The 27,293-nt window shown below is 37.9% G+C and overlaps 2 protein-coding genes across 2 annotated transcripts in view; both read right to left on the bottom strand.

Annotated features, from left to right (window-relative positions):
* Positions 1-10,086, bottom strand: part of ctdsp1 (CTD (carboxy-terminal domain, RNA polymerase II, polypeptide A) small phosphatase 1) — a 35,379-nt gene extending 25,293 nt beyond the window's left edge. Inside the window, exon 1 of the mRNA XM_055215512.2 lies at positions 9,135-10,086. Coding sequence (XP_055071487.1) covers positions 9,135-9,210 — 76 coding nt within the window. The 5' untranslated portion in view covers positions 9,211-10,086. The remainder of the gene's footprint in view (positions 1-9,134) is intronic.
* A 3,432-nt stretch (positions 10,087-13,518) lies between these two features.
* spegb (striated muscle enriched protein kinase b) overlaps positions 13,519-27,293 on the bottom strand; it is a 118,683-nt gene continuing 104,908 nt past the window's right edge. The window contains 7 exon segments of the mRNA XM_073854646.1: positions 13,519-17,249; positions 19,229-19,378; positions 19,979-20,054; positions 21,839-22,062; positions 22,168-22,407; positions 23,726-24,491; positions 26,114-26,278. Coding sequence (XP_073710747.1) covers positions 17,012-17,249; positions 19,229-19,378; positions 19,979-20,054; positions 21,839-22,062; positions 22,168-22,407; positions 23,726-24,491; positions 26,114-26,278 — 1,859 coding nt within the window. The 3' untranslated portion in view covers positions 13,519-17,011.

Here is a 27,293-nt window from a genome sequence, read left to right as displayed (position 1 = left end):
ATTTACATTTATCCATTAGGCAGACACTTTTATCCATTGCGCCTTTTAGTGCATTCAGTATTTGTGTTCCCTGGGAATCAAACCCATAACCTTTTCCACTACTAATGCAACACTAATTGAGCAACAAAAACTAACTAGTAGTAATATAATGCACAACGGCTGATAAAAGTCTTCAGGATTATGTCTCTTTGGCTAACGTCGTTTTACAGACTTGTATTTGCCCATATAATAAATTAATTTGAGTTACAAAAATGCAAAATGTCACTTTTAACAAATGCAAAAGATGATAAAGGCACAAAGTGGTCAGAACAGGAAAAAACAAGCAGATCCTCAGTCCGGACGCTCTAACTATACTCAAAAACCATGAGATTCCCTCCAAGGGCCCCAAAGAACTCTCACTCGCCCTGACTGGAATGCAGCCATATCTCCGGCTCATAGCTCTACTGTGCCGTGCCCGGACAAACCAAAATAGGAACAGGAAGTGTGAGGATGTGAAGTAATGCTGCCACAGGGCAATGGAAGGCCCGGACTGAGCCTTCTTTGTGTCCCGCCTCCGCCAGATCGTGTTTCACACACAACAAAACAGGTACAGAACGTCGGAGGCCTGGGAACGCTGTGTCGAGATAATCCACAATTACCGGCCACATCCACTGACCCACTTAGTTGGAGCCGTAACACCTTCTGAGACATGCACAACAAAGGACTTTGAAATAGGGATGTCAATTTATGCAATTTCCCATATTCGATGATCATTTAAATTAACGATCAATCAATCGAATAATCGTTAACAGTAATAGTGCAATAAGCCTTCACTGCAGTGGCATATAGCCAATGACATAAAAGTGTGCATAAAAACGACAGCGAATTAAAAGATTTTATTTTGTCTAAATAACATGCTAGTGGGATTGTAAAATGAGTCAATGTAGTTGTTGTTCTGATAGAATCATCAATTTAAACTTATCTCGTAATGAAATATAATGACTAATAGACACAGTGTATAACTCCGCCTCACATGGGCACCCTGCAACAGACGCATGAAAGTCCATGTCAAAATAACAGTTTTATTATCATCAAGTGTTATTTATCAAGCTGTTTACCTCGCTTTCCGAGTCGTTGATACACTGTTTGTAATTATATCCAAGAAGCACACGAAGGGCACTTTTCTCGTCGTCACCTCACCTTAGACGTACTTTCAGCAAAGATGCTTATATTACGGAGATGCCAACCTTCCATTAGAAAACACGCAGCGCCTCAGCCAGTCAATAATGATGATCAGTGATATATGTTGCGGGCATTCAGGGTGTAACGACAGTCAGTTACAGTTTACATTTGACAGTTTCTTGCCATAATTTAAGATTACATTTTAATCTGTTCATTAAAAACGGCTTCTGGTCTCCTTCTCTGTATATAGCAGCGTTGCTATGCTAATCTTGCAGGCTTCCCCGAAGAGGGTCTTTGCTTTCAGTATCCTAAACGTATTTGCATTTTCTGCGTCGGACCGTCAGATCCACTGCGGATGTAATTTCGTTGCGTTGGCAGCCAGCCAGCCTCGTCTCGCATGACGTTAAAAAGCACATGCGTGTGCTTGGCATCGAGCATTGTTGTGATCATAGCTAGTAGTTTAACTTTTGCGCGCTCGCTTAATTTTTTTTCTCCGACTGTATGTGTTTTGCGCAGGCGCCGCACACACGTGCATGATCTTGTTTTTCAACAATCGTTAAGTTTTATCGAGTAAATTCTTATCGACAATTAATCGAAGAAATTTTTTGTGAACGCATGGAGCAAATTGCACTCGCTGCTGTCAATCCCAAACATGGAGAAATGACAAGGGCGGTGCTTTGAAGCCTGGTCTTTCTAAAAATACTGTACTATAACAAAGTGGCAAACAGGTGCTTCGACTCCATGCCCAAAACGTATCCGATGGTCCTTCCTGGACAATGTCTTGAACGCTTCTCACGGGGTCACATAAAAAGCCAAGACTCAGTAAACAACATTATCTAGTAACTGATCTTCGCTGTCGACACATGAATCACGGCATTTAAATTAATCAAGGTACGAAAATGTTCCTATTACTGAATTACCAGAGCAGTCCGGTGTTTTTAGGGTTTGTGTGTTCTGTTTTTCCACTAAATGTTTGGTGGGCAATTGCTTTTTCAGTATTTCATTATTCTTATGCTGCTACCAAGAATTATGGGAAATGTAGTTTCAGGGTTTCCCGCAGCACTATTTAGTTCGAGCTGGCCACCTAAGCTGGGAAACCCTACCGCCTTAACAATCGTCCAAAAAAAATAATAATAATTTGCTTCATTGCTTATTTGAGTGTTTCGAATAAAAATATTTTCATTTTCATCATGACACGTAGGCCCCGCCCCTTTGATTGCAACGCCCCCAGCCCCACCTACCCGCCCAACCCTACCACCTTAAATAACAAACTTTCTGCAGGAAACCCTGAGTTCTTACCACGCAAGCATCGTATAAGCAAGCTAAATGGGTAAATGTGGCTATTCTTCAATAAAGGGATATTTTACCCAAAAATGTAAAATTCTGTCATCATTTACTCACTCTCAAGTTGTTCAAAACCCACATATAAATTTCTGCTGAACACAAAGGATGATATTTTTCACAGTGTTTGCCAAACAATTCTTAAGCACCATTGACTTCCACAGTAGGATTTTTTTTCAATGGAAGTCAATAGTGCTTCCGTTTCCTGCTTCATTACAAATATCTTCCTTTGTGTTGTGTATACTGGTTTATAACATCATGAGGGTGAGTAAATGAAGACAGAATTTTCATTTTTGGGTGAACTATTTTTTTGAACAATACACAAAACATGTGCAAACTTTACTTGTTTGTTACATTTTAAAGTCAACATTCACCATTACCATTGAGGCTGCACAAAATTAAAGCAAATACGATATCACTTGCTAAATAATGCAGTATGCGACACAGTAGTGCTTTATAAGTTTATAAAATCAATAAAAATGCTAAAAAAATAAAATACTGAATATTATAAAAAGGTGAAACTAAATAATCAATCTTTCTGTCTCACCAGTCTCTCTGATATCTAAATTGACCTAAAATTGGTGAAGTATTAAAATAATTTGGTTATTGCAAACCATTGCCATATACATATTGTGATTTGCAATATTACAGCAATTTTGGTACATCTTGTAGTCCTCTCATATAATCAAAAAATGCTGACATTTCACAAACAAGCAGAAAATCAACAAATTCCTCACGAGCGTCCCGGCTTGTAGTAACAAGCCTTACATGAAAAGGTGATCCATACTGATGGCCTCAAGAATGTAACACGTGATGTTCAAATGCTCTCATTGATGTTATGTTACGCAACAAATGGAAAGCCCTAACTGAGTTGATTTAGTTATGCATTACAACAAATACTTTAATTCAGTCCCAGAAACGAAAGTGTGTGAAGATCTTACTTTCTCCCCCTGATGACCACAAAACTTTTCTTCTTCCTCTGAACACACTTTATGTATTCTTCTCACAATGAGGCTGTTTACACTTGGTATTAAGATGTGTTTTCATCGATCGGATCACAAGTGGACGAGAGAGACACATTACGTTTACACCTGGTATTTAAATCTGTCTCTTTTGTCCACTTTCGACCGCTGCTGTGCTGAATACTATGAGGGGGTGGTCTGTGAGACGGTGGGCGAGTCTTTCTGCTGTCATTCAAACCCGAGCGGGAGTAATTATGAGTTTATATGGACGCAAATTAATATTATGTCGGAGTGCACTGCTTGTTTAGCAAGTAAACATGCTGCACATTGTTTTGTACGTAAGAGCTTTCTTTGAATTTTCAGCGCAATTGATGAAATAGGATCGCGCAACTTTCACACGCTTTCAAAACGAAACTACGGAGATCAGCCGCTCAGTTTTATCAATGAAAGGCTAAAAATAGCGCTGTTCACCGAATGTTCACGCCAGAAGTCAAAAAAAGACGTAAAACTTGTGTTTAATACCTCAGATTAGATAAATGGGCGGAGAGAAGGCGGTCGCGTGTGGCTGTTCGAACGCATTCAATCACATGTCCGTTCCGCAACTCCAAAGCGATCCGATCGAAAGTGGTTTCGACCACCTCTGGATGTGGTTGAAAGTGGTCGAAAGTGGACGAGCTCAAAACGTTTTGAACACCGTTTACACCTGGCATTAACGTCGTCCACTTGTGATCCGATCGACGAAAACACATGTTAATGCCAAGTGTAAACAGCCTCAATGAGACTGCACTTTTGATAAAGAACGCCTAACAGATGTATGATGCAAAAATAAAATGACTAAATCTAATAATGAAGAGCTATGCTGTCACACCTGAAAAATGTCCATAACATAAGTGTTCCAACTCTAATGTAAAACATGTTTAATAATCAGGCCTAAAACATTGTTAACACTGCCATGTATAGAAAAATGTCAAAAAAAAAGACTTTTCTTCAATTGATTGTGTTTTCTATCCAAAGATACTTTACAGAGGTTCAGTTTTGCTGGGGTCATGAATATTAATTCAACCCAATAACAATTCACTTTTAACTGATTTGCTGAAAGGCGGGGCTGAAAGATGAACGCTAGCCAGATGGTAGCATTACAAACTACTACTGCATTCACCAATTTGCAAAGCAATCGATTGCCGTAGGTTATTGCTCAGTCTCAACTTCACTGTATTTCATAGGGCCACAAAATACACCAAAATATCACAACTAACGCAAAGTGTGCATATCGCAATGTGCAAACCGCAACGTTATTCAATAACTGAATGATTTTTTTGCCCTATTGCAAACAAGTAATACAAAGCTTTTTATGCCTCTTATCTGTATAGTTGAGAAAATAATTTATTTTATTATATGAAGCATATTAAAGGTCACGTTCTTTCTGATCCCATTTTTTAAACCCTAGTTAGTGTGTAATGTTGCTTTAATAGCATAAATAATACCTGTAAAATGATTAAGCTCAAAGTTCACTGCCAGGCGATATATTTTCTTCAACAGAATTCGCCTTTCAAAGCCTACAGCCAACGGCCGGTTTGGATTACAGCACTCTACTTCCTGCTTTAATGACATCAGTAGAACAGTTTTTTGACCAAAATCCGCCCACAGGAATACGTCAGTCGCCAGCTAAGCTAACGGCAAGCTAAGCTGCTATCGAATCACAACACACTAAACAAACTATACAATCAATACGCATTTCTGATGGAGGGACTTCATAGAACAAAGAAGACATCAGCCCATTTTGAGGACAGTGAAAACAGCGCTATACAGATAGTGATGAATTGTGTGAAAAATACCACAAATATTACACTTGAAACATAAACACGTGTTATATTGCGCACTGCAAACACAATCAAAGCTTCAAAAACACAGAAAGAACGGGACCTTTAAAAGACACCATGAAACAATCTCACACATGGCTATGAGTCAGTAAATCCACCTGAATTCTCTTCAAGCATGTCAAACCTTTTCTTACAGATCGTTTCAATTTTACAAGCTAAAACTAGCTAGTTCGGCAACATTCTCTTAAACAAACATGTTTAAAGCACAGACACATCAAGGTAACTTGGTACGTTTCCTTTAATAACCATACTGCATCCTCATCAGGGTTTCCCGCAGCATATTTCAGTTAAGGCGGCCCGCCTAAGCTTGGAAACCCTACCGCCTTAACTAGCTCGTCCAAAAAAAAAAATAATAAAATCGCTGCACAAAAGGCCGTTGAGTGCATCTCGGAGAATATCGCATATGCGCATCACACCGCATGCGGGGACGCGCGCCACACGGCCGAAATGAGAAAGACGTGTTCCGGACCGTCACTGTCTGGAGGATAACTAGCCAGTTGATAAAACATCTCGGAGAATAGCGTGGACGTGCTTCACACCGCGAGCGTGCACGTGCGCCACACGGCCGAAATGAGATAAGACGTCATGTCTGGAGGATAGCCAGTTGATAAAACACGTGTCCGTGAGAACTGTAAGTGGACTTATGTTTTGGGGTTATTAAAGCCTGTTATTGTATTCGTCTATAGTTCTTCTATTTTTAAAGTAAGTTAGCTGGTGATTTTGTTGTTTGAGCAACCTGCTAAGGTTTCACGTGCCTGTTGATGAGATATAATTGTTGAGCACTCTTGCTCACTTTATTCACGTGCATTATTTACATGCTACAGTTAAGGGGATCGCACACCCGCGCGCAGCTCAGCGCCGCGCCGTTCTAAAAAAAAAAAAAAATCGAACACATTGTTTTCTATGAGTATGCGCACACCGGCGCCGCCAGGTGGCGCCTGTCCGCGCCGCCCAGCTGGAACTCAGGAAGTTGCTCAAATCCCTGTCGCACCACACAGCGCCACTCACATAGTTTAACTTAACATTAAATAACATCATATTTGTCCCACATCATGAATGATTAACATTGGCTGCTAACGTATATTTTACATTTTGAAGTAGACGCTATCTGACAAAGCTCGTGCTATTTAATGTGCACTTCCGGTTTACAATACCTCCGAGTTCTCCTAGGCGCGATCTATCATCGTTCGCCAGATGATCTACAACATCTGCTTTAGTTTGTGTTTATTAACACTTTAGTTTCACTTCATAACGCAGCTATTCCCATTAGAGGTATCTGTTAAAAACATTTAAATTCATTAATAATCTAGTATGTGTTCATTTTTTTGTCATAGTTTCTTCAAAAATAAGTTTTATTTGAGTGTTTTAAAAATAAATATTTTATTTATTTATTTTATTAAAATATTTTAATTTTCATCATGACGCATACGCCCCACCCCTTTGATTGCCACGCCCTTGACCCCACCCACCCAACCCTACCACCTCAACTAACAAATTTTCTGCGGGAAACCCTGCTCATGTTGGCCGAAATCAAAATTCTTCCACAGGTGTAAAAATGTAATTATTTGGTAGATTTTTCATTTTTCAGGAAATGGTTAGACAGATCTGTTCTCTGTACTAAACTTGCTAAATGGAGCGTTTTTCTTCCAATATGTAAGTAACAAAAACACAGCCCTGCAAACCATCTCCATCTCTGTGTGCGTAAGAGGGGAAAAGGAGTGCTGGTGAAAACACAGTGGTTGGAAAAACAAGCAGTGAGGGGACTGCTATGGCTGAACCCACAGCAGATACTCTCCTCAAATGTAGTCACCATCATTCAGAAAGTATGCGTTCATTGAAGTGCATCAAAACCAGACTATTACACAGCTGTGTCTAAATACGCACAAAAATAACGCTTTTTTAATTATTTTTCAATGCATTCATACTATATAAAGTAAAAGTAAGCATTAAGAAATAAAAAGAAAGAATAAAAGGAATATGGTGATTCCTGTAGCACAGTTGCATTGCATTAGCAGAGCAAAGATCATGGGTTCAATCCGAGAGAGAGACTTGTTGATGAAAACTATTAGTGCTGCACAATGAATCGCATGCATGTGTCATGCACATCTCCTCAGTAAAACCGGTTCCTTGATTAAATGTAATCGCCATCACCTGCTTTCAGATGAAGAGGCATTTACTATACAAAGCCGCAGTTCAATTACATTCTGGGCCATATCGCATACACTGACAATCGGTGCAATTTTGCATGAATTATCGCGAATTTATCGCCTGCGATACGTAGTGCTCTTTATGCTCCAGCTCTATAGGGGGCACTAAGTGACTGCCAACCGCAAACACCACAACACCTGCTGTTGGCAGATGCTCTGCATAACGCTAATAATTAGGGATGCACCGATAGGATTTTTTGGGCCGATACCAATACCGATTTAAACAGACAACTGCTGGCCGATACCGATGCAGATACCGTTTGGTCTATTAGCTAGTTTATTTCTGCATCAAATAATTTTTACTGAACATGGATTTGATCTAATTAACATTTAACTGACCAACATAATAAGAGAGGCACAAATTAAGCTAAAACAAATATAATAAGACAGCATGACAACCTTCAAAGGTGGTTTTTGCTATTCAGCATTTATTTTATTAACAACATTAACTCATTTTTTACATATAATGGATTTAGTTAATTAATAAACAATTGGTATCGGCCTTTCTCGTGCTATTGCCGATATGCCGATGGTTTCAAATTCATCAAAAACCGGCCGATAAATATCGGCGGCCGATACATCGGTGCATCACTACTAATAATGTTGCACATAACGTTAAATTTCTCACAAAATGCAATCGATTTGCTTTACAAGCCCTAAATAGTACCCTAAAGTCAAAACACGGCACAGAAATTACAATCATATTTAGAGATTAAATAATCAAATTACAGATAACTAAAACCGTTCTCCAGATAAGCAAAGTAATTTTTTGAGATTAAATTTTTTTAAATATCTGACTTGTGAATAATTCAACATCTTGCACAACCCTAAGAAATTTCTGTTTAAACATGGCATAATATTTTCAAAAATTGATTAAATAATCACTATTCATCCAATCTTTGACCTGCAAACAGTGGCTTATGATAACCTGTGACTTTCCATTTGCACTACTTAAAATTTAGGACTGATAAATTGTTTCTCATAATTTTAAACATCCAAGTTTATACTCAAATGTTTAAAACTATTGTTCAAGACAAAAATAAACGGTGCCTATATGTTCCTATAGTCCTTACCAGTATTGATTAGTTGGTTTCTTAACATATTGACATTACTGTGCATTGATAACCTCTGTTACAACCCAAATCATTCATTATGTCTTAAGTGCTCACATGTTCATAGGCTGACTCAGGTTTACACTACGAAGTAAACAATTACAACCTTTCCTCAAACGTCAGAGAACTCACATTGGCCACGCCCCCTCTACATCAACATAAAAATAAATGATAAAAGATGCTTGCCGATAAAATCCTGTTGCATTTATGTAAAGATTAAAATTAACCGTACGTGCCGCAACTGTATTATATACCAACAGATGAACTGATCCGGATGCTTGACGCATCAATCATCATCATCAACTTTGTGGGTTTGTTTTTGTATTGAAATATCACTATAAACCCTGGATTGAACACTAAAATCGCACTAACTGCGAATGAATGCGGCACTTTGTATCAAGCGGTTGCCGCCCCAAACATGTATCAAATAAGTTTGACATGTGCCGATGCAAAACTTTCTCCTAAACTTACCTCTGTCCCGTAAGGGCGCACTCGCTTCTTCATCCCTGCTCACTTGTGTGATAATCGAGGAGGACGGGTGGTCCATGAGATCCGCAAACTAAAAATGTTTGTCGTTTTAAAATATTTCCGCTGGCTACGATTGAATTGAAAAAACCCTCCCTGCAAATGCCCCCAAAACTCCAGATAACTTTTACCGCCCGAGAACATACATAATGCGGAACCATACGAGGATAAATGTGATATCTGTGCTTTTATAAGTTAGACGAGATAAAGAAAATTAAATAAAACTCATAATAAAAAGTTAACTTTTAAGAAGATAACTTTTCACAACATGGAGTTCGGCTCTGCTCTCAATTTCAAGATACAAACATGGAACTTGACGGTTTCAAGGCGACCGTCGTCTTAAAGCGGCAACGACACTGAAGTAAGGCGACAACTTGTACTGAAGGACTTAAAATAAATATTCAACGGTTTTAATAAACATCAGTACACTATTTAAGATTTCAAAATCAAAACACATGCAAACAACTATTTAGTAGCTATTTTTAGTTCTGGTCAATATATAAAATGGGACGGTGGTCCCCACAAAACAAGAGACTCACAACACATTCAAAACGTCTTGCGCTCTTGGTAACTTATTAAAAAATAATAATTTGTTAACTACACCACTTAATATTGTTCTTTTACCAAAACAACCTAATTAATCTACATTTGTACAAAATGTCCCTATTCGTCGAAATCGTACTTAATCAATATGCGTTGCCCCTTTAAAATCTACAAAATCTAGCACGCAAACAAAGTTTAAAAGATCTCTTTGCCTCGCCGTAAGAGAACGGTCAGTTCTGACTTGAATGCCTTTTATTTAGTGTCCGATGTATGTCATTGTTCGTAAGTAGTAAGTTTTAAAATGTATACCAAGTATTGGCCCGCTTTCCGCTTATGAGAAAGCGGAAAACTTTCTTGCAAACTTTTTTGTCAGGGGCTGCGCGAGCGGGGAGCTTGAGACCGTCATCAGAATGAAGGATAGGGAGAGTCCTCAAAGTTCGCACACTTAGGGAAGAAGAAGAAGAAGAAGAAAGTTCGCACACTCTGTCGTGTTGATTACCAAGTGTACATCATTGGTATTCATGACACACTACGCTGCTGTCTACATTCATCCACCGCAAAGCATGAGAAAGTTTGTCCAGATTATGAGTTTTTGTTACATAATATATAATAAGTACTTTGTTTTGTTTTAATATTTCCAATATGTTTCGCACTTTTCTATGTGCTCCAAATGTCCAAATGCGTCCATTTATATTATTTAAAATAAAAAAATTAAAGATAATTTTTGTTTGTTTATTCATTTCCTCAAACCAAGAAATTGACATTTGAACATCAACATGGGCATTTTTTAAGACTTAAATAGTATTTTTTGGCTTTACGTATTAATAGACCTATAAGTTGTAAATAAAATTTATAGACTACCCTTACAAACATTATCTCTAGAGTACTACAGTTAAAAACAAAAAATATACTATAGGCCTACTATAGTATGGTTAAACATGATATTGCTACAAAAACGTGGCTAAACCATGGTACCTGTAGTAAAACCATGGTTTGCCAGTGCAATTAATATGCCAAAAAGCCGTGGTTACTGCAAAAAAAAAAAAAAAACATGGTTAACTTAGATAAAAATAGTTTGCTTTAAAATACGAAAACAGTTCGTATTTACAAGATACAAGAGTTCAAAACGTATATCTCACAATACGTATTGACATTTTTTCTGACAGCGTTCTATTTTTTTTTCTTTTTTGTAGCATAATAACAGAGATACAACCCTGTCTGCTGTTATTTGAAGGTCATTTTTGTGAAGTACCCTATACCACAAAACAACAAGATGTTTTTCTGCTTGTCTATGAATGAAGTAAACATCTCAGAGGACATTGAATTATTTTCAGACATGCTTTTAATGGTCAGGAAAAAAGTATTTTATTACCCTCGAAACAGACATAGGCTACCACAGAACTCTTGCACAACTAATAGACCAACTGATAATTTTCCTCTATGTAATCTCCATCCATAAGCCGAATCTAGGTGGAAGTGGTTCTTCACTTATATCTGCCGGCCTTTAGCAGCTCAATGAAGCCTCTCTTGGTCTTTACATTGTCAGGGCCTTTGCTTACTACCACCCCATACTACCAGGAATATCACGTCAGGATCTTTTCTTTATATCTATCCTTTGATCAAATGATGAATAGGCCTAGAAGACAACCAGCAAAACCAAATCTTTCAGTTCCTGCAAGAACTTTGAAGGGCCTTTCTCACAGTTTTTTCCTTAAGCTTCTGGGACAATGGCATACATTCATACAGCTGAAACATAGACCAGCTGTTAGACATACAGTACAGTACACTATATTGTGACTCACCAGTGCACTTTTGGTCCTGAGGGTCATTCATGTTCAAAGTGCACCCTGAAGGTGGAGGTCATGCAGCCTTAACCTCAGACATCCATGGAGGCAAAATATATGGGTGATCCTTTAATAAAGTTTCATCAATGTAAAAATATTTAGGATGTTATGTCTTCAACTTCCAATGAGATTTTTAATGTTGTGTGTAATATATTATTTATTTATAAAAAAATAATGATTTTTAATATTGTTTTTCTATAGCTCAGTTGTAATCCTAGACCACAAAAGTCTTAAGTGTCGATTTGTTTAATTGAGATTTATACATCATCTGAATAAATAAGTTTTTCATTGATGTATGGATATGTTAGTATAGGACAATATTTGGCCAAAATACAACTATTTAAAAAGCACCAATGGTCCGATTCACGATTTTATATGGCCAATCAGGTACACAGAGCTTTTCAAATCCATGCATTTCAGGAAGAGAGTGAAATCTGGGGCTACAAAAATGTACCAATTACACAAAATAACATTGTTTTTAGCAATTAAATAGGTGCTCTTTAAAAATCTAGAATCTGGCAGGTTGCAAAAAATAAAAATATTGAGAAAATCACCTTTAAAGTTGTCCAAATGAAGTCCTTAGCAACACATAAGATAAATAAAGTTTTAATATATTTACGGTATGAAATGTACAAAATAACTTGTAACATGATCTTTACTTAAAGGAAAACACCACCGTTTTTCAATAGTTTACTATGTTCTTACCTCACAGAGGCGGTTTCCCGGACAGAGATTAGCTTAATTCAGGACTAGGCCTTAGTTTAATTAGGAAATATAACTAGTTTTAACAAACATTCCTTACTAAAAACATTATCTGTGTGCATTTTGAGGCAAAACAAAGGGCCCTGATGTATTTTAAGATATGTCAGTGCAAGTTGTTTTCAGTTTGGACAGCTCTTAAAAATGTTTTAGTCTAGGACTAGTCTAATCCCTGTCCGAGAAACCGCCCCATAGTCTTTAAATAAGAAAATATGGAAGTGTTTGGTGGCTTCTAAATTCATCCCTGTTTGGATCCTAATGAATGAATGGTGCTAAATGCTAACACATTCACAACGTGCTGTACAAATATTAAGTGCATGCATTAAAAAAAGATAGGTATGTATTAATTAATCTAAGTTGAGGTAAAAACATAGTAAAATATTAAAAAACTGTGGTGTTTTCCTTTAATATCCTAATGATTTTTGGCATAAAAATAGATAATTTTGACCCATACAATGTATTATTGGCTATTGCTACAAAAATACCCATACTTGTGTCATAACTGGTAAAGCATTGTGTTAGCAATGCAAAAGGTCATGGCTTTAAACCCCAGGGGAAACCCATACTGACTGTAAATCAATTTGGTGTAAATCAAATGCATAAATGTAAATATGATATGGTGGTGAAAGATATCAGTATCAGGAGAGGCTTAAGGATAATCTCGGCTTCATAAATTAGCCAGCAAATAACTTTAATCAAAAGAAATAAAAGAAATTACTTCCTAATTTCAAATTAACCTAATAAACATAGACTTAGATTAAAATGTTAAAGCCTTCAAATACATTATATGTCTGATTTTCAAAACTCCTTTGCAGCCCCCTCAATTCCTAAAGATGCAACTGTGTGTGGGTCTAATAAAAGATCAACATGTGTTGTTAACAGGGTTTTACTAAAGACCTGTAAGGCTATAACTGAGGTGCAGTGATGGCAGATGCTGAGATGCGAAATGCGAGTGATCCCAAATAAAAAAATGGACAGCCAACGAGACGTGTAAAACTTAGGTTGACTGCATCTGACCCATGCATCAGGGTTGACTAATGTTTTTTATGTAGTCCAATCCAAATTTTGTTATTTTATAATTAGATTTTGATCATTTTCGGTTGCATCTCATATTTGAATGCAAACAGAGGGACATTTGTGAAAAGAACATAACGTTTGTTTGAAATGAATGCAGAGTCTGTTCAGTATTGCTGACAGCTGATTTTATTCATGAAAGGTCAGGTTTTCCACATATACACACTTCATTCTACTGTAAAACATTCATGTTATCTCCACATTTTGCCACTGTTTTTCATTCCAAAAAAGCTTGATTTAGTTTCACATTAAAGGGTTGATCGTTTGATCACACAAAAATGAAATATAAAACCTTATTCCTAACAACTGAGAAGATTCTGAATCTTACTTCAATCTTTTCCCATGTTATGATGTTGGCTTGGCAAAGCCAACAGCTCAAACTTCACTCTAAAAATCATGTGTTGGATTTACTTAAAACATATATGCACCATTCTTGCACCACACCCCCCAAGTAATCCCAACTTGGAATCACTCCACTTAAAATTAACAAGAAAATATGTGCTATATGAACTCAAATATCTGAGTTCACCAACATTCTTTACTTAAAAATTTAAGTACATAAAACACAGGTTTTCCTGCTAATTCCAAGCAAAATGATCCAAGCTGGAACTACCTAAAAAGGGTGATGCAAAAATGGTGCATATACACCCCAAGTAAATCCAACACATCATTTTTACTTTATTTCAGTTATAATTTTTGCACTAAAAATGTTATCATATCTAAAATTTCAACAAGAACATCACTCTTATTTAAATAAACTGAAGATAAAGGAAATAATAAACAAACTGGCTAGAAGAACATAACTTATGCTAGCAGTTATGCAAGGAGACCAAATAGATTGCATTGAAAAATCATACCAAACTGTTGCCTTGTGTGAAATCAGCCATTCTTCCCCTTTTGTTTGTACTAAAATTTTGTAATATTTATTACCATATTTTTGTGTTAGAAAATTTGTGAACTTTCACATTAGATAAATTAACAACTAAACGATGACAAACAAACAAATAATAAGCACAAACCATGTTTCTGCATTCACCAAACAAGCAAACTGTTCAAAAATAAATTCAAATAATAGAAACGGTAAGCATTAAAATACACTGACTCAAATACAATAAAATCAAGACCAACAGCCATTCATACTCTAAAGTAAAATCTTGTTTATAGATTAATAAATAATAACTGGTGTACACGGTTTAGACAAATATCTCTTCATGTAGAGATCATTTAAAAGAGGGATGTTTTGAATTCATTTTACTAAGTATTAAAGGTGCAATGTGTACATTTTAGGAGGATCTCCTGACAAAAATGCAATATAAATATCAGTGTTCGGAACGTTACTTTAAAAAAGTAATTAGTTACAATTAGTAACTGCGTTACATCATTATAAAAGTAACTAATTATACCAGGAAAAGTAACTATTGAGTTTCTTAAAAAAAAGTTCAAATATTTCAAATAACTTGGATGCCCCCAATATTAAATCTGTTAAATGAATGAAATTGACACTAAAGAAAAACCACTAATTTTGTGGCAGCATGTGATGATGTAAGGTGCTTCTTCAGATAAAAATTTCTTGCCACAGACGTGGAGAGACTCCTTTTTCATGGGCATAAGTTGCATGCACCTCAACGATGTAAAGATAGTGCTTATTATACTTTGTGTTTGTGACCTCTACCTTTGAGTTCGTTGTACTTGCCATCGCTCTGTCGTTAAGGGTGTGTGCGACTCGGAGGGATTGCTGAGCCAGGACCGGGCTGCCTTTGAGTGCCTTAAAACAGGGATGGGGTGCAGCCGTGACGCCCGCTGCTCATTGAGAACGATACGTGCTCTCACATCAGTCTCCAACCACGCCAGAAAAGATCGCTAGATTTGGCCTAGTCGCTTTTTTGAAAGAAAGTCACTAAAGGGGTCTAGAAAGTTGCTAAATCAAGCGACAAAGTCACAAAGTTGGCAACACTGCTCGGACTGACTGTGCATGTGCTTGTTTGTGAACTCTGCCTCTGGTTGGCTAACGATTAAATTAAGCCAATCATCATACTGCATACTGCAGGCCCCCTTATGTGGAAGTCCCCATTTTGCACCACCATGTTTTTAAGGTAGCCCGAAACGGACCAACTGCTCTACAAAGCGCATTTCGTTACCATGTTGTCTCAGATGACAGCATGTTTGTACTGTAGCAGCTTCCGTAGCTTCTCTATGCGTTTTGAAAGGGAGGGGTGAGTGGTGGACAGAGGTGCAACCTCACCACTAGATGTCGCTAAAATCTACACAGTGCACCTTTAAATCTTTAAATCTTAATACATTTTATGTTTTTGTACTGATATATAACTTCATATACTTTATTATTAATTGTATTATCTTGATAAAAGTAAGGGAATTGTAATTGATCAAAGATAATACCTGACAATCTATCAACCCCAAATCTCCCTTAATTCATATACTGTGTATTAAAATTACTTAAAAAATAAGATTCTCATCACCATTCACTGCAGCAGCCGATGTATATTTTTAAAAACATATTCTAGTTTATTTTAAAAGGACAGAAAATAAAAATAAGTCAGACATCTTCAATCCATCCAAACTCCTTACATATCACCAGTTTCCAGGCACATAAACCAGCATCTCTGAAGTTGATTTCTACATACAGATAACTTTGGCCAACAAACTGTATCATCCTCTTGCGTTGACAGGGATTGAGATTTTCAACCAGTGGTGCTCAAGTTACACTATGGAGAGGAATTTTGTATTGATGCATGCTGTATGCTATTCCGATGCACTAAAATCTGCAATACACAATACATTCCTGATGTTAAAGCAGACTTCAACATATAAAAAGTTGAATCTAAGAGGCCGAGAGAGCCAAACACGGTTTTGAATACTGAAAAAACTGTCACTCCATAAAACTTTAGTTGTATTAAGAAACAACGCTGACGCCAAAAAAGGCTTTTTAATATTACAATGAATTCAATCCACTCATGTTTAGACTAATACACTTTAGTAAAAGACAAAAAAATGATATTGGTTGATGGCATCATATCAATGATTTTCATATACAGTATACTGATCATCACTAAGGTATAACAAGTACCAGTAATAAAAGTATTACTTGTGCCATAAAAACTAGTTCAAAAAACATATACACTATTTTCCACAAGTCTCAAGGCCCTGGTTTACAAGTGGAAGACACCACAAAAATACACATTAACATGACATTTTTTTTGCGTCAAGTGATGGACTACATCTTGAATGAGTCTCTTTTCAACCAAAATGGGTTTAAAGGTCCTGACCCCTTGCAAGAGATGCAATGCTAACCTGCTATAAAATTGTGTCAGACAGTGGAGATTCTGGACAATAAACACAATTTCACTGTGCATGCTGGCCACAGCTAGAAGAGGTAAATGCTCCACCATCCATGATACTTTTGTCAGCAAGGTTTCCAAGGCCAGAGGATCCTGTGCTTGTTCTGCTTACTGCACATCCAGTCCCATAAAATCCCCATCAGGTGGGTAGTTTAGAAGGGCTGAGATCCCCTGAGGCTGTGTGTCTCTGACTCTGGAGAACCCTGGAGCTTTCTTCTCATCTCTGGAGAATATCCAGTTGTGGAGATCACTGAAAGATGGGTGTGGCGGGGGTGCCGGGTGTGGATGGGGTCTGTGGGCTGCTCTGGTAGGAACGAAGAAGGACTTTGTGCTTTGTTGCCACCTCGGCCCTGACCTGCTTCTGTTGCTCCAGAAACTGTTTGAGGAGTGTGGTGGTGAAGGTGAGAGTCTGTCTGCGCAATCTCATCAGGTAAGCGTCTTGAAGCCAGGAGTTGTTAAAGCAGTCTTTAATAGTAGGACGGGCCCTGAAACACAACGTGCGCCCGTAAGACATCTAGACAATGAGTCAATGCACACTGCCTTGCCCTTGTCCGAACTGAAAGATACACTCTAATAAATGCTGGGTTATTTGCCAACAAGAGATGAACCTATGCTGGGTTGTTTTAAAGCAACACTATGTAGTTTCCATGTAAAAATGACTTACAGCTACCCCATGTGGTTGAAAAGCGCAAAAGTGCCTGGTATCAGACACTCTTCTGCAGGCAGGGGGAGGGGCGGAGCTGTGTTTCCTACCCTTCACCGCCACTTTCAGAGTGTGCTTGTAGCAGCTAGGAGGCTGCTCAGGTTGCAGCAACAGTACAATTTGTCCAGTTAAAAGTTGTTCTATCACTGAAATAATTTTAGAGACATTATTTAAAGGTAAAAAAACTACTTAGTGTTGCTTTAACACAAAATGCTGAGTTGTTTTAACCCATTGTAAAATATAAACATTTTCTTGGTTAATTTAACCCAATGACTGGGTTTGTCCTTTTTTGTATGATCTTATCCGTATCTATCTATCTATCTATCTATCTATCTATCTATCTATCTATCTATCTATCTATCTATCTATCTATCTATCTATCTATCTACCGTATTTTCCGGACTATAAGTCGCACTTTATTCATAGTTTGGCTGCTCCTGCGACGTATAGTCAGTTGCAACTTATATGTCAAAATTAAGTGTGTCACGATTTCGATTTCAAATTGAAAACGATCAAAATTAATTCACAACCATGAACTTCGAAATAAAAAATGGGATCGTCGATTCTGCCACGCCCCCATGTCACGTCCGGTTGGCTTGCCAAGCGAGGGAAAAAAGCTCTCAGAGATTTATATTTTAAACACGAGGGATGTATTGCTACAACTCCTTGAAATGCATATCATAAACAGGATTACTACCTACTGATCTGACTTCGGGCAGAGCACAGCTCTGTCTCTGCACGTGCGCGAGAGTAGGGCGCCAAGATGCAGCGGATTATATTTTAAACAATAGGGATTGTTTGCCTCAGCTCACATGAAAGGCATAAAACTAAACAAATACGTAATGATTACTTTAGTTTATGTTTAGACTTCGGACAGACGCGAGAGCGCGCGCACGTGAGACAGAGAGAGGCGCAGCTGCTTATGATGCGCTGGATTTATTTCAGATGGTCGTCCAAGACCGCGCAGTAAGTCCATGTGCGTGCAAGAAGGAATCCTCTCTCCACAAGCTCTCTTTCGTAAAGTAAAGCCCACAAACCCCCATGCGAGGAAAAGCATACAATGTGCCTGTTAATGTGAAACTATAATAATAATAATAATAATAATAATAATAATTATAAATATTAATGCCATAGCATTTTTTGTCTTTCACAAAAAAAAGTAAAAACCGAGAATCGAATCGTGACATTAGAATCGAAAATGTAATCGAATCGAGGATTCGGAGAATCGTAACACCCCTAGTCAAAATTAATTCATACTGACTAAAATGAACCAAAAGACAACATCTACAGCCGTGAGAGTCTATATGCTGCTCCTGTATTTATGTAATTCAATGGATTCAGTGACGTGGAATGACTTTGGGAGATTCGTGAACTTGATTTGGCTTGTTAGGTTAATTTAGCCTATTCAGTCTCCCAGGTATGTTCTGTATGCTATTCTGTATTGTGTAAATAACTGTTTATGTTACTTTAACATGTACGGACACATATTCAGCCTTCTAGTCTGTGTGCAATTGTTTAGTTGAATAACTTGCCTTTCCAGATTAAATGTCTGTTCTTGGGCTTGGATTTAGTAAAAATAGTTTTCTAAATAAATGCGACTTATAGTCCAGTGCAACTCATATATATATGACGCATTTTTGCCTGATGCGACTTATACTCCGGAGCGACTTATAGTCTGGAAAATATGGTATCTAGCTATCTATCTAGAAGTTTTTGTGACTTGTAAGTTAAATATTTAATAAAACATTTCATTGTACTCACCAAGGGTAACTGCACAGGATCTTTTTGAGGAACAGAGAGGCACTTTGGGACACATTTTGGTACAGCTTACTCATGTCAAACTTTGCCGCCTGGATTCTGGCCTCCGTCTCAGCAGGGTTGTTCTCTGTAAATGGCAGTCTTCCACTGAGCCTGAATGTATACATCAGGATATTTTAGAGCCAAACAGTACAAAGTTTGGATTAAAAGTAATTACAGACACAATCTGTAAACTTCTGAAATGCATATGATAAAAGACAACAAAATTATTTTAAACAATTTCAAGGGCCATCTTACTGACAAAAATATGGTTGTGAACTAAGACTGAAACATTTTAAGCCGAATTGCACTCTCTGCGATCAAAAGGGGAGTGACCCGATTAGTGTTTTAAAGCAGCTGATTTTTTGTTTAAAAAACATCCGGTTTGTGGTGTCATAGGGATTATTTTGCTGCTCCCGATTGCGTTGGAGCCTCCCCGAAAACTTTTGATCAGGCTTCCTCCGACATGACAGCTGCAATAGCCAATGAGAGCGAGCAAGCTTCAATTAAATGTTGCATGCTTATATAGCTGAAACAAGACACCTACAAACATGACAGGAAAGAGAAGTATTGAGAAAGAATATCGACTTATAAAATCTTTACATCTGTGGTCGCCCATAGATTTAAAATAGGTTAAGAATTGAAAATCTTCCAGTGTGGTGTGTCCCAGGCCAAGGTAACATTGATTTGGATACTTTCAGAGACGGCACTTACATGATGTATGTTACAATGCCAATGCTCCAGATGTCTGCTGGTGGACCCACCACATCACCTTTCAACATCTCAGGGGCTTTCAATAGGCACCATGGACACAGAAAAAAACACAAATTACAAGATGCAAAGAGATGCAGAATTTTTCCAAAATACAAGAAATAAATTATAGAAGGTAACACTGGGACAATAAGTAACATATTTTAAATCAATACCTACACTGTTAGAATAAATGATCAAAATATGGGGCAATACCCTTTAAAAAGGTCCTAATATGTTCTACATAAGGTACAGATATGTATTTGGTACCAGTATGTAGAGTATCTTTAAGGTACTAATAAGCTCTCTTTGGTACCAAGATGTATCTCTGAGGTACTAATCGCTGTCCGATGAAAACCACGTATGTCCATTTTGCCGATTTTGAGATTTTTCAACAGATTGAATGTCCAGGTTAATTTCCGTATACAGTATGCTTCACATATCTAAATGGCCAATAAAAAAGTTGTGAAATCATGTCATCTGCTTTTCACGTATATCCATTTGGTGTCAAAGCTGTCAATCACGCCGCGTATCTTCCGCCCTGTGGAAGCATTTCGCTGGTCTCGTGAAGTTTCATCGAAGCTCAGGACTGGATAGCCGAATAAACACAGCCTGGTGAGACGATTCACGCATTTACATACATACTTTTCCCCTGCGGATCGGATCACAGATCGGAGATTTGGACATACGTGAGTTTCATCGGGCAACGACGTAAAGTTTGTCAAGCTTTGGTTTGAAAATGCCTTGCTCAAAATTTAAAAGATCATAGCCTACCTACATGTTTATTTATACAATTTGCGTTTAAATATCAGCATGCCTTCGACATTGCATTACCAAGACACTACTGTACATTTTACATTTATGCATTTGGCAGGTGCTTATATTCTAAGCGACTTCAATGCAAAGACGCGAATAGGCATCCTGGGAGCAGGTGGAGTTGCAGAAGCCCCTCCCATAATGTGAATTTCCGCGTGAATGTCTCGAATGACTAGAATTTCACGCGCGAATGAAGCGAGTAAACTCAAAATGTTCAAGCGTGCAAGTACGCGTGAATAGCGCACAGTAAGTGTTTTCTCTGAAGATTGAACTTACTTATTACCTTTGCGTTAATGCAATACTCTACCCTTTTAGCTACAGGAACACTGCTAAAGTGTTATGAGTTGATGCTGAGATGTTTTAGTCGTAGAGATTTATCATCCTTTCGGATAATTTGGATGGTAACTAGGGCAGTGGTTCTCAAACTTTTTCGGGTGTGGCCTCCCTTGTGCACTGTGCATCCCTTCATAAACTTAAAAATTAAAGGCAGGGTCCATGATCTCTGAAAGCCAGTGTTGAAATCACCTAAACAAACATGCCCCTACCCCAATAGAATTGGACCATCTTTTAATAGACCCGCCCCACACATACGCAACCCAGGCAAGGATGTTGTTTAGTAGACACGCCCCTTGCTGCTGATTGGCTAGAAGTGTGTTTTGGTAGTCCGCCCAACTCCCTTTTCCAAAGCGTTTTTTAGAAATCTTGCAATCCACCTTTAAAAGTCTTAAACAAAACATATTCAATTTAATTTTAAGGTTTAATCTCACAAAATCTATAATAATTTAATGTATTTTATAAAATGTCATAACAATAGAGCCTCCCTGGCACAATCTCCTGACCCCAGTTTGAGAACCATTGAACTAGGGCACTGCTAGGTAGTTGTTAGGGTGTTCTGGATGATTATTGGAAAGATTGGCTTTCAGGTCCTAACTCATGCTGGTACAATAACAGGCTGATGGCTTTGTCAAGCCAACATAATAAAAAAATGAGCATATAAAAATGTCTTACACATGTAGTCAAGTGTTCCAATGCGCGGGCTGTAATGCTTGAGAAAGAGTGGATTGAAGTTCTGCGCGCTACCAAAATCAATGATCTTAACCACGTTCATGTAGGTGACGATGATGTTTTCTGGTTTGATATCCAAATGCAGAATTCTCCGGCTGTGCAGATAGTCCAGACCCTGAAGAATCTGTACAACGTACACCACCACATCATCTTCAGAGTATCTGAATCTAAAGAGGGAGATCAAAACAATAAGCTTCAGATTTTGAACACCCAGCATAGAGTTGCAGACACCAAGTCACAAGATTAATGATCACATTGTGACAGTCTCTGACCTGTCAATCAAACTATAGAGGAGCTCTTTTCCTGAGCAGCACTCTGAAATGAGCACCAGGTAGCGCGGGGTGACGTAGGCCTCGTGAAGGGCCATAATCTTCTCATGGTGGAGGGATTTCAGGATGTCATACTCCTGTAACACGACCTGCTTGTTTTCAGGTTCGTACGGCACAATCTTGGCCATGTATAGGTTGCCGGTGGCGTTTTCTCGACACTCTCTGATAACACCAAAACGACCTCTGTAAAGAGAAAACATTACGTAAGTACACATCTTATTAAAAAAAAGTGCTCAAAAATGAACCAGGTTTGACCAGGGACATGCCATAAAATAAACTTAATGGTTTAAATAAAACACAGTGGTTGAGTGACCTATTTGCTGTAGACAAAAATTTACTCTGAAAAACTTGAACTTAAATAAAATTAAAATCTACCACAAACACTGTGCATAATATTTGAAACATTGTGCATTACAGCTTTACTGGACTTTGGATTTTAGGTAACGCTAACTGTGCGTTCACACCAGACACGGAAGAGGCGGCAACAACGCGCTATTCGCGTGTAGTTGGATGCTTGAATATTTAGAGTTTACTCGTTTCTTTTGCGCGTGAAAGTCGTTTCTAGCCATTCGAGACATTCATGCCTAAATTTGCATCATGGGAGGGGCTTATATAGCTCAAATTGAGTAAACTTACCAGATTATTTGACCATCACACTCACTTTCTTCCAAACAAAACACTTTTAATTCCTGTAAGGGGCTGGACACACCAAAGCTTTTACGCCCGCGGCCGGCGCATGTTTACAATTGATTCCAATGGAAACTCAAATAAGCAAGCAGCTAGCTGTTTTTTTCCCCGCTGAAAACCAGCGATCAGGGTTTTTCGCGCCCAGCGCTGAGCGCCGAGAGTTCAAAAATATTCAACTTTGAGTGAAAAGCTCCGCTCGTCAATGTCAGTTCTCACACGGCCGTCCAATTACAGTGACATTACCGGGACATTACCACAGCAACCATCCGGCTCACAGCTGAAGTATCAGAGCTACCAAAGTGCTCGGCTGAAAAACAACTGGCATTCGGCGTCCTCAAGGCATTTTCAGCCGCGTTTAAAAGTTTTGGTGTGTCCAGCCCCTAAAAGTACGAAGATGTCTAGTGTAGCGATGATGATTGTCCTCCATTGTTGTTTTGTTTTTCTGCCTCTGCTCGCTTCCTGTAATCACGTCACTGCTAGAGCAAGCTCCTGATTGGTTAACGTGGCACAAAAATTTGCCAAAGTTCAGATTTTTCAACTTGCACGGATCACGCAACAATGCTCAATTCATGCTGAGTGCGTTCTGCGCCATACGCACCACACCTTCGCCAGAGGATGCCTACTCGCGTCTTCACATTTACTTAAGATGTAAATCACTCGCACTTGCCGCCTCTTCCGGGTCTGGTGTGAATGCACCATGAGCAATATAATTAAAAAATTATATTTTCACTTTAAATGTCAAATATTGCTACTTCATAACACATCCTTCTGACACTGGTACAGGACAACAAATAAGCAATCAGATCACAATTACCTCGCTTTCTCATCCATGAATGTGTACGGTTTCTGGGGCACTCCCTGCCGTAGTGTGGACTCTCCGGGTTTTCCCAAAGGAGTCCTGCGTCCTGTAGGAGTCATGCGTCCAGATGGAGTGGCTCTTCCGCTTGGGGTCATACGACCGGGTGTTGTGGTACCTTCACCTAAAGGACTTAAACTTGTAACTAACACCACCGGTGGCGACAGCGTAGGAGCCGAGGTTTTGGGGGCGGCTGGGGTCACATCTGCAGCAGTGGTGGCCGGCACATACATTGGCACTGATGAGATGGGCTTGCCGATGGTGGGCGGAGGAGACACGAGAGGGGGCGGAGACACGGGAGGAGTTCTGGCTGAGGTTGTGATCACAGTGACAGGGCTCAGAGGTTTGGGCAGTACAGCGGGAGGTGAAGGTTTTGTGGGAGGAGGCGGAGCTACAGGAGATGCTGGGGAGGGTTTGGCCATGGTGATGTTGAGAGTGGTCTTGGCTTTGGCCGGGGTAGCGGTGCCAGGAGCTGGAGGTTGGGTATCAGGTGCAGTATGGTGGGTGGGAACAGGGGGAGCAGGGGAAGGTGTAGCAGTAGAGGCAGGTGGAGCAGAGATGGGTTTTACGGGCTGGGTTGTAGAAGGGACAGAAGTCACTGGTGGAGATGTTTTAATGCCAGCAGGCTTTATTGCAGGTATGGTCATGGTAGATGTTACCACTGCAGGTACAGGAGCTGGTGGAAGGGTTTTGACTACAACTGTCCCACTTGACTTTTGGGGTGCTGTGGAAAAAAATGGATTTAAAAATTCAAAGTCATTTAAAAGTTAATTAAAGGGACATTCCATTTTTTTTTGAAAATATGCTTATTTTCGGGCAGTGCGTAATTTCACTACGCTTGCGGCAGCCATGTTACATCAGCGAAGTCCTTGATTATGACGCCTTATTGAGAGTATAGTTCCAAGCCATATCTGCCTAGAAAATCGCAACTTTTAATTTTCCGCCGGTCTTAGTACACGAAGAGTCAAGTTTTAAATAGAAAAAATATCAAAACTCTTTGGTTATTTTTTAGCGCGATGCTAATGGTCTAATCAAATTCAATGGATTGTGCCAAGCTATGCCAAAAGTGGTAGCGCCAGACCCGGAGATCAGCTGAATGGATTCCAAAATGGTAAAAATCAAATGTTTAACTCTAGGGGAGCTGGAAAATTTTCCAAAAAAATTCCCTTTAAGAATGGCTTAAATGCCAGGTTGCTTCAAACCATGGTTGGGTAAAATACGGACCAAACATAACAATTGGGTTAAATTTGCATAAAAAGGCCCATATTTCAAGGTACCATAGATTGTAAAACTGTATTTAACTAGGCATAGATGAATAATAAGAGTTCTGTACATAGTAATGACATATCGTGAGCCTCAAACACGATTGCTTCCTCCTTCTTATGTAAACCATGTGCATGCAAAAGACCGCTGGTAAACAGGTCAATCTCAAAATAGCACCAACTTTGATGTTACAGTTAAGATGTATGCCTCCAATATTAAATTACACATTCAATAAATTACAATGTTGTTACAATGCTAAAAACATAGTTGTCACTGCTGAGTTAATGCTATATGCTAGTTCTACCATTGAAGTTACAGTTACGTTTTTGCAGGTCCATACTAAAATATAACTATATATATTAACTATATATAAACTTACCACTCAGAAACGTCCATTAACAATCTCTAAATAATTGATTATCCTCATATTCTGTATCTTTGTCTGATACAGGCTCTGTTTGCACACACACAGAGCTACTAAAGGAGCTGCTCTGAGAGACAGCCAATCAGAGCAGAGCTCAACATAACTATTCATGACCCTTTCAAATGAGCCAATAACAGACAATTTCATTTAAAAAGGCAAATCCTAGAGTTATAAATGGACACATAAAATCGTTTCTGGATCATCTTTGCCACATACCTTCTATGTAGATAATAAAGAACAATTTAACATATTTTAGCAAGGCATTCTTTGGCACCTTTCACTCAACCATACTATATAATTATAAAATTAGGAGCATAAAATTTTAATCAATGACTTCACTTTAATTTGAATAGTTGATATGACCTTACTCAGTCAATTGTAAAGATATTAAGGTTACATTTTTACAGAATGTACTTCAATTTTGTAGGAAGAATAAAATAAATCTCAAAAAATTACTTTAGCTGAGTTTTCACAGAGTTGGTCACATATTAGATTATAAATTAAACGAAAATGATCAACCTTTAATTTTATGGATCATGATGAAGAGCACTTCATTTTCCAAAATGTTTTAATTTACTCCCAAAGTGGAGCCAAATAACATAGCAGGGTCACATTCTTGTGATATCATAGGTCTTTCAGTATATAAAACACTACTGTACCTGTCGAGTCCAGGACAACTTTATCAGATAAATTGCTGTAAGGTCCTTGGCCGGCCTTGTTCACACAGGCTACTCTGAACCTGTATGTGGCACCCATTGGAAGGTCCATGACATTGTAGTAACAGTCAGCCACACCAGTGGCCACTATTAGCCAGTTACTCTCACCTATCAACAGAAATGTTATGATCTAATGTTATACACTAACAATTATAACAAACATAAAGAACATAATCAGTTGCAATACCCATCATAGCCAGGTGAGGGCACAACAGCAATAGAAAATTACTACTGGATTATTATTACCAAAATATTATATACTAGGCCTACTATATACTCTTCCTCTTCCAAGAGGTATTTGTATTTCACTTCTCATATAATTGCATGCCTAAAAAGAATCGGTTTATTCTATTCCTCATTGTTGTAAGTCACTTTGGATGAAAGCTAAATGCATACATGTCAATACTAAATGTATGTTATCTGCATTCTCCATTACTATTCTTTTAATATACTTACTTAAAAAAGGGACATATTCTTATACACACATATATGAATATAAATATGTATTTTTTTAAACATAAGCAAGTGTTAAATATCTAAATATATAAACAAGCGTTAAATATTATATATACTATTTGAATATATAAGCAAGCGTTGACTATTTAAATATATACTATTTGAATATATAAACAAGCATTGAATATTTAAATATATACTATTTGACTATATAAGCAAGCATTGAAAATTTAAATATATAATATTTGAATATATAAGCAAGCGTTGAGGATTTAAATGAAGAGTTTGGTTCCAAAACGCAATAAATCCATTTTGACTCATTTCAGTAAAAACGTGTTTTCTATACCAGGAAAGTGACAAGATGAAAACCACTATATTTTGTTACAAACTTTCACATAGAATCTTTAGGTTATAATAACATTAAATATTCAAATCCATAATTTGATTTTTAAAGTTTTATTATAATAACTGATTATTTTTTCTGCAAAATGCAATAAATGCATACGGTTTTTTTCAAAATGATATAAATCTATTGAATCAATATGTAAATGTGCATTCATCTTTGCCATGTTATATTCGTTTAGTTGACTAGTGGTATACACTGATCAAAAAATAAACATTAATGGCATTAATCAAAACACTTTATCATATTAAAGGATTAGTCTAT

This window comes from Misgurnus anguillicaudatus, chromosome 17 (assembly GCF_027580225.2).
Source record: "Misgurnus anguillicaudatus chromosome 17, ASM2758022v2, whole genome shotgun sequence".
Classification (NCBI taxonomy): Eukaryota; Metazoa; Chordata; class Actinopteri; order Cypriniformes; family Cobitidae; genus Misgurnus; species Misgurnus anguillicaudatus.
This window is presented reverse-complemented; position numbering and strand designations above follow the sequence as displayed.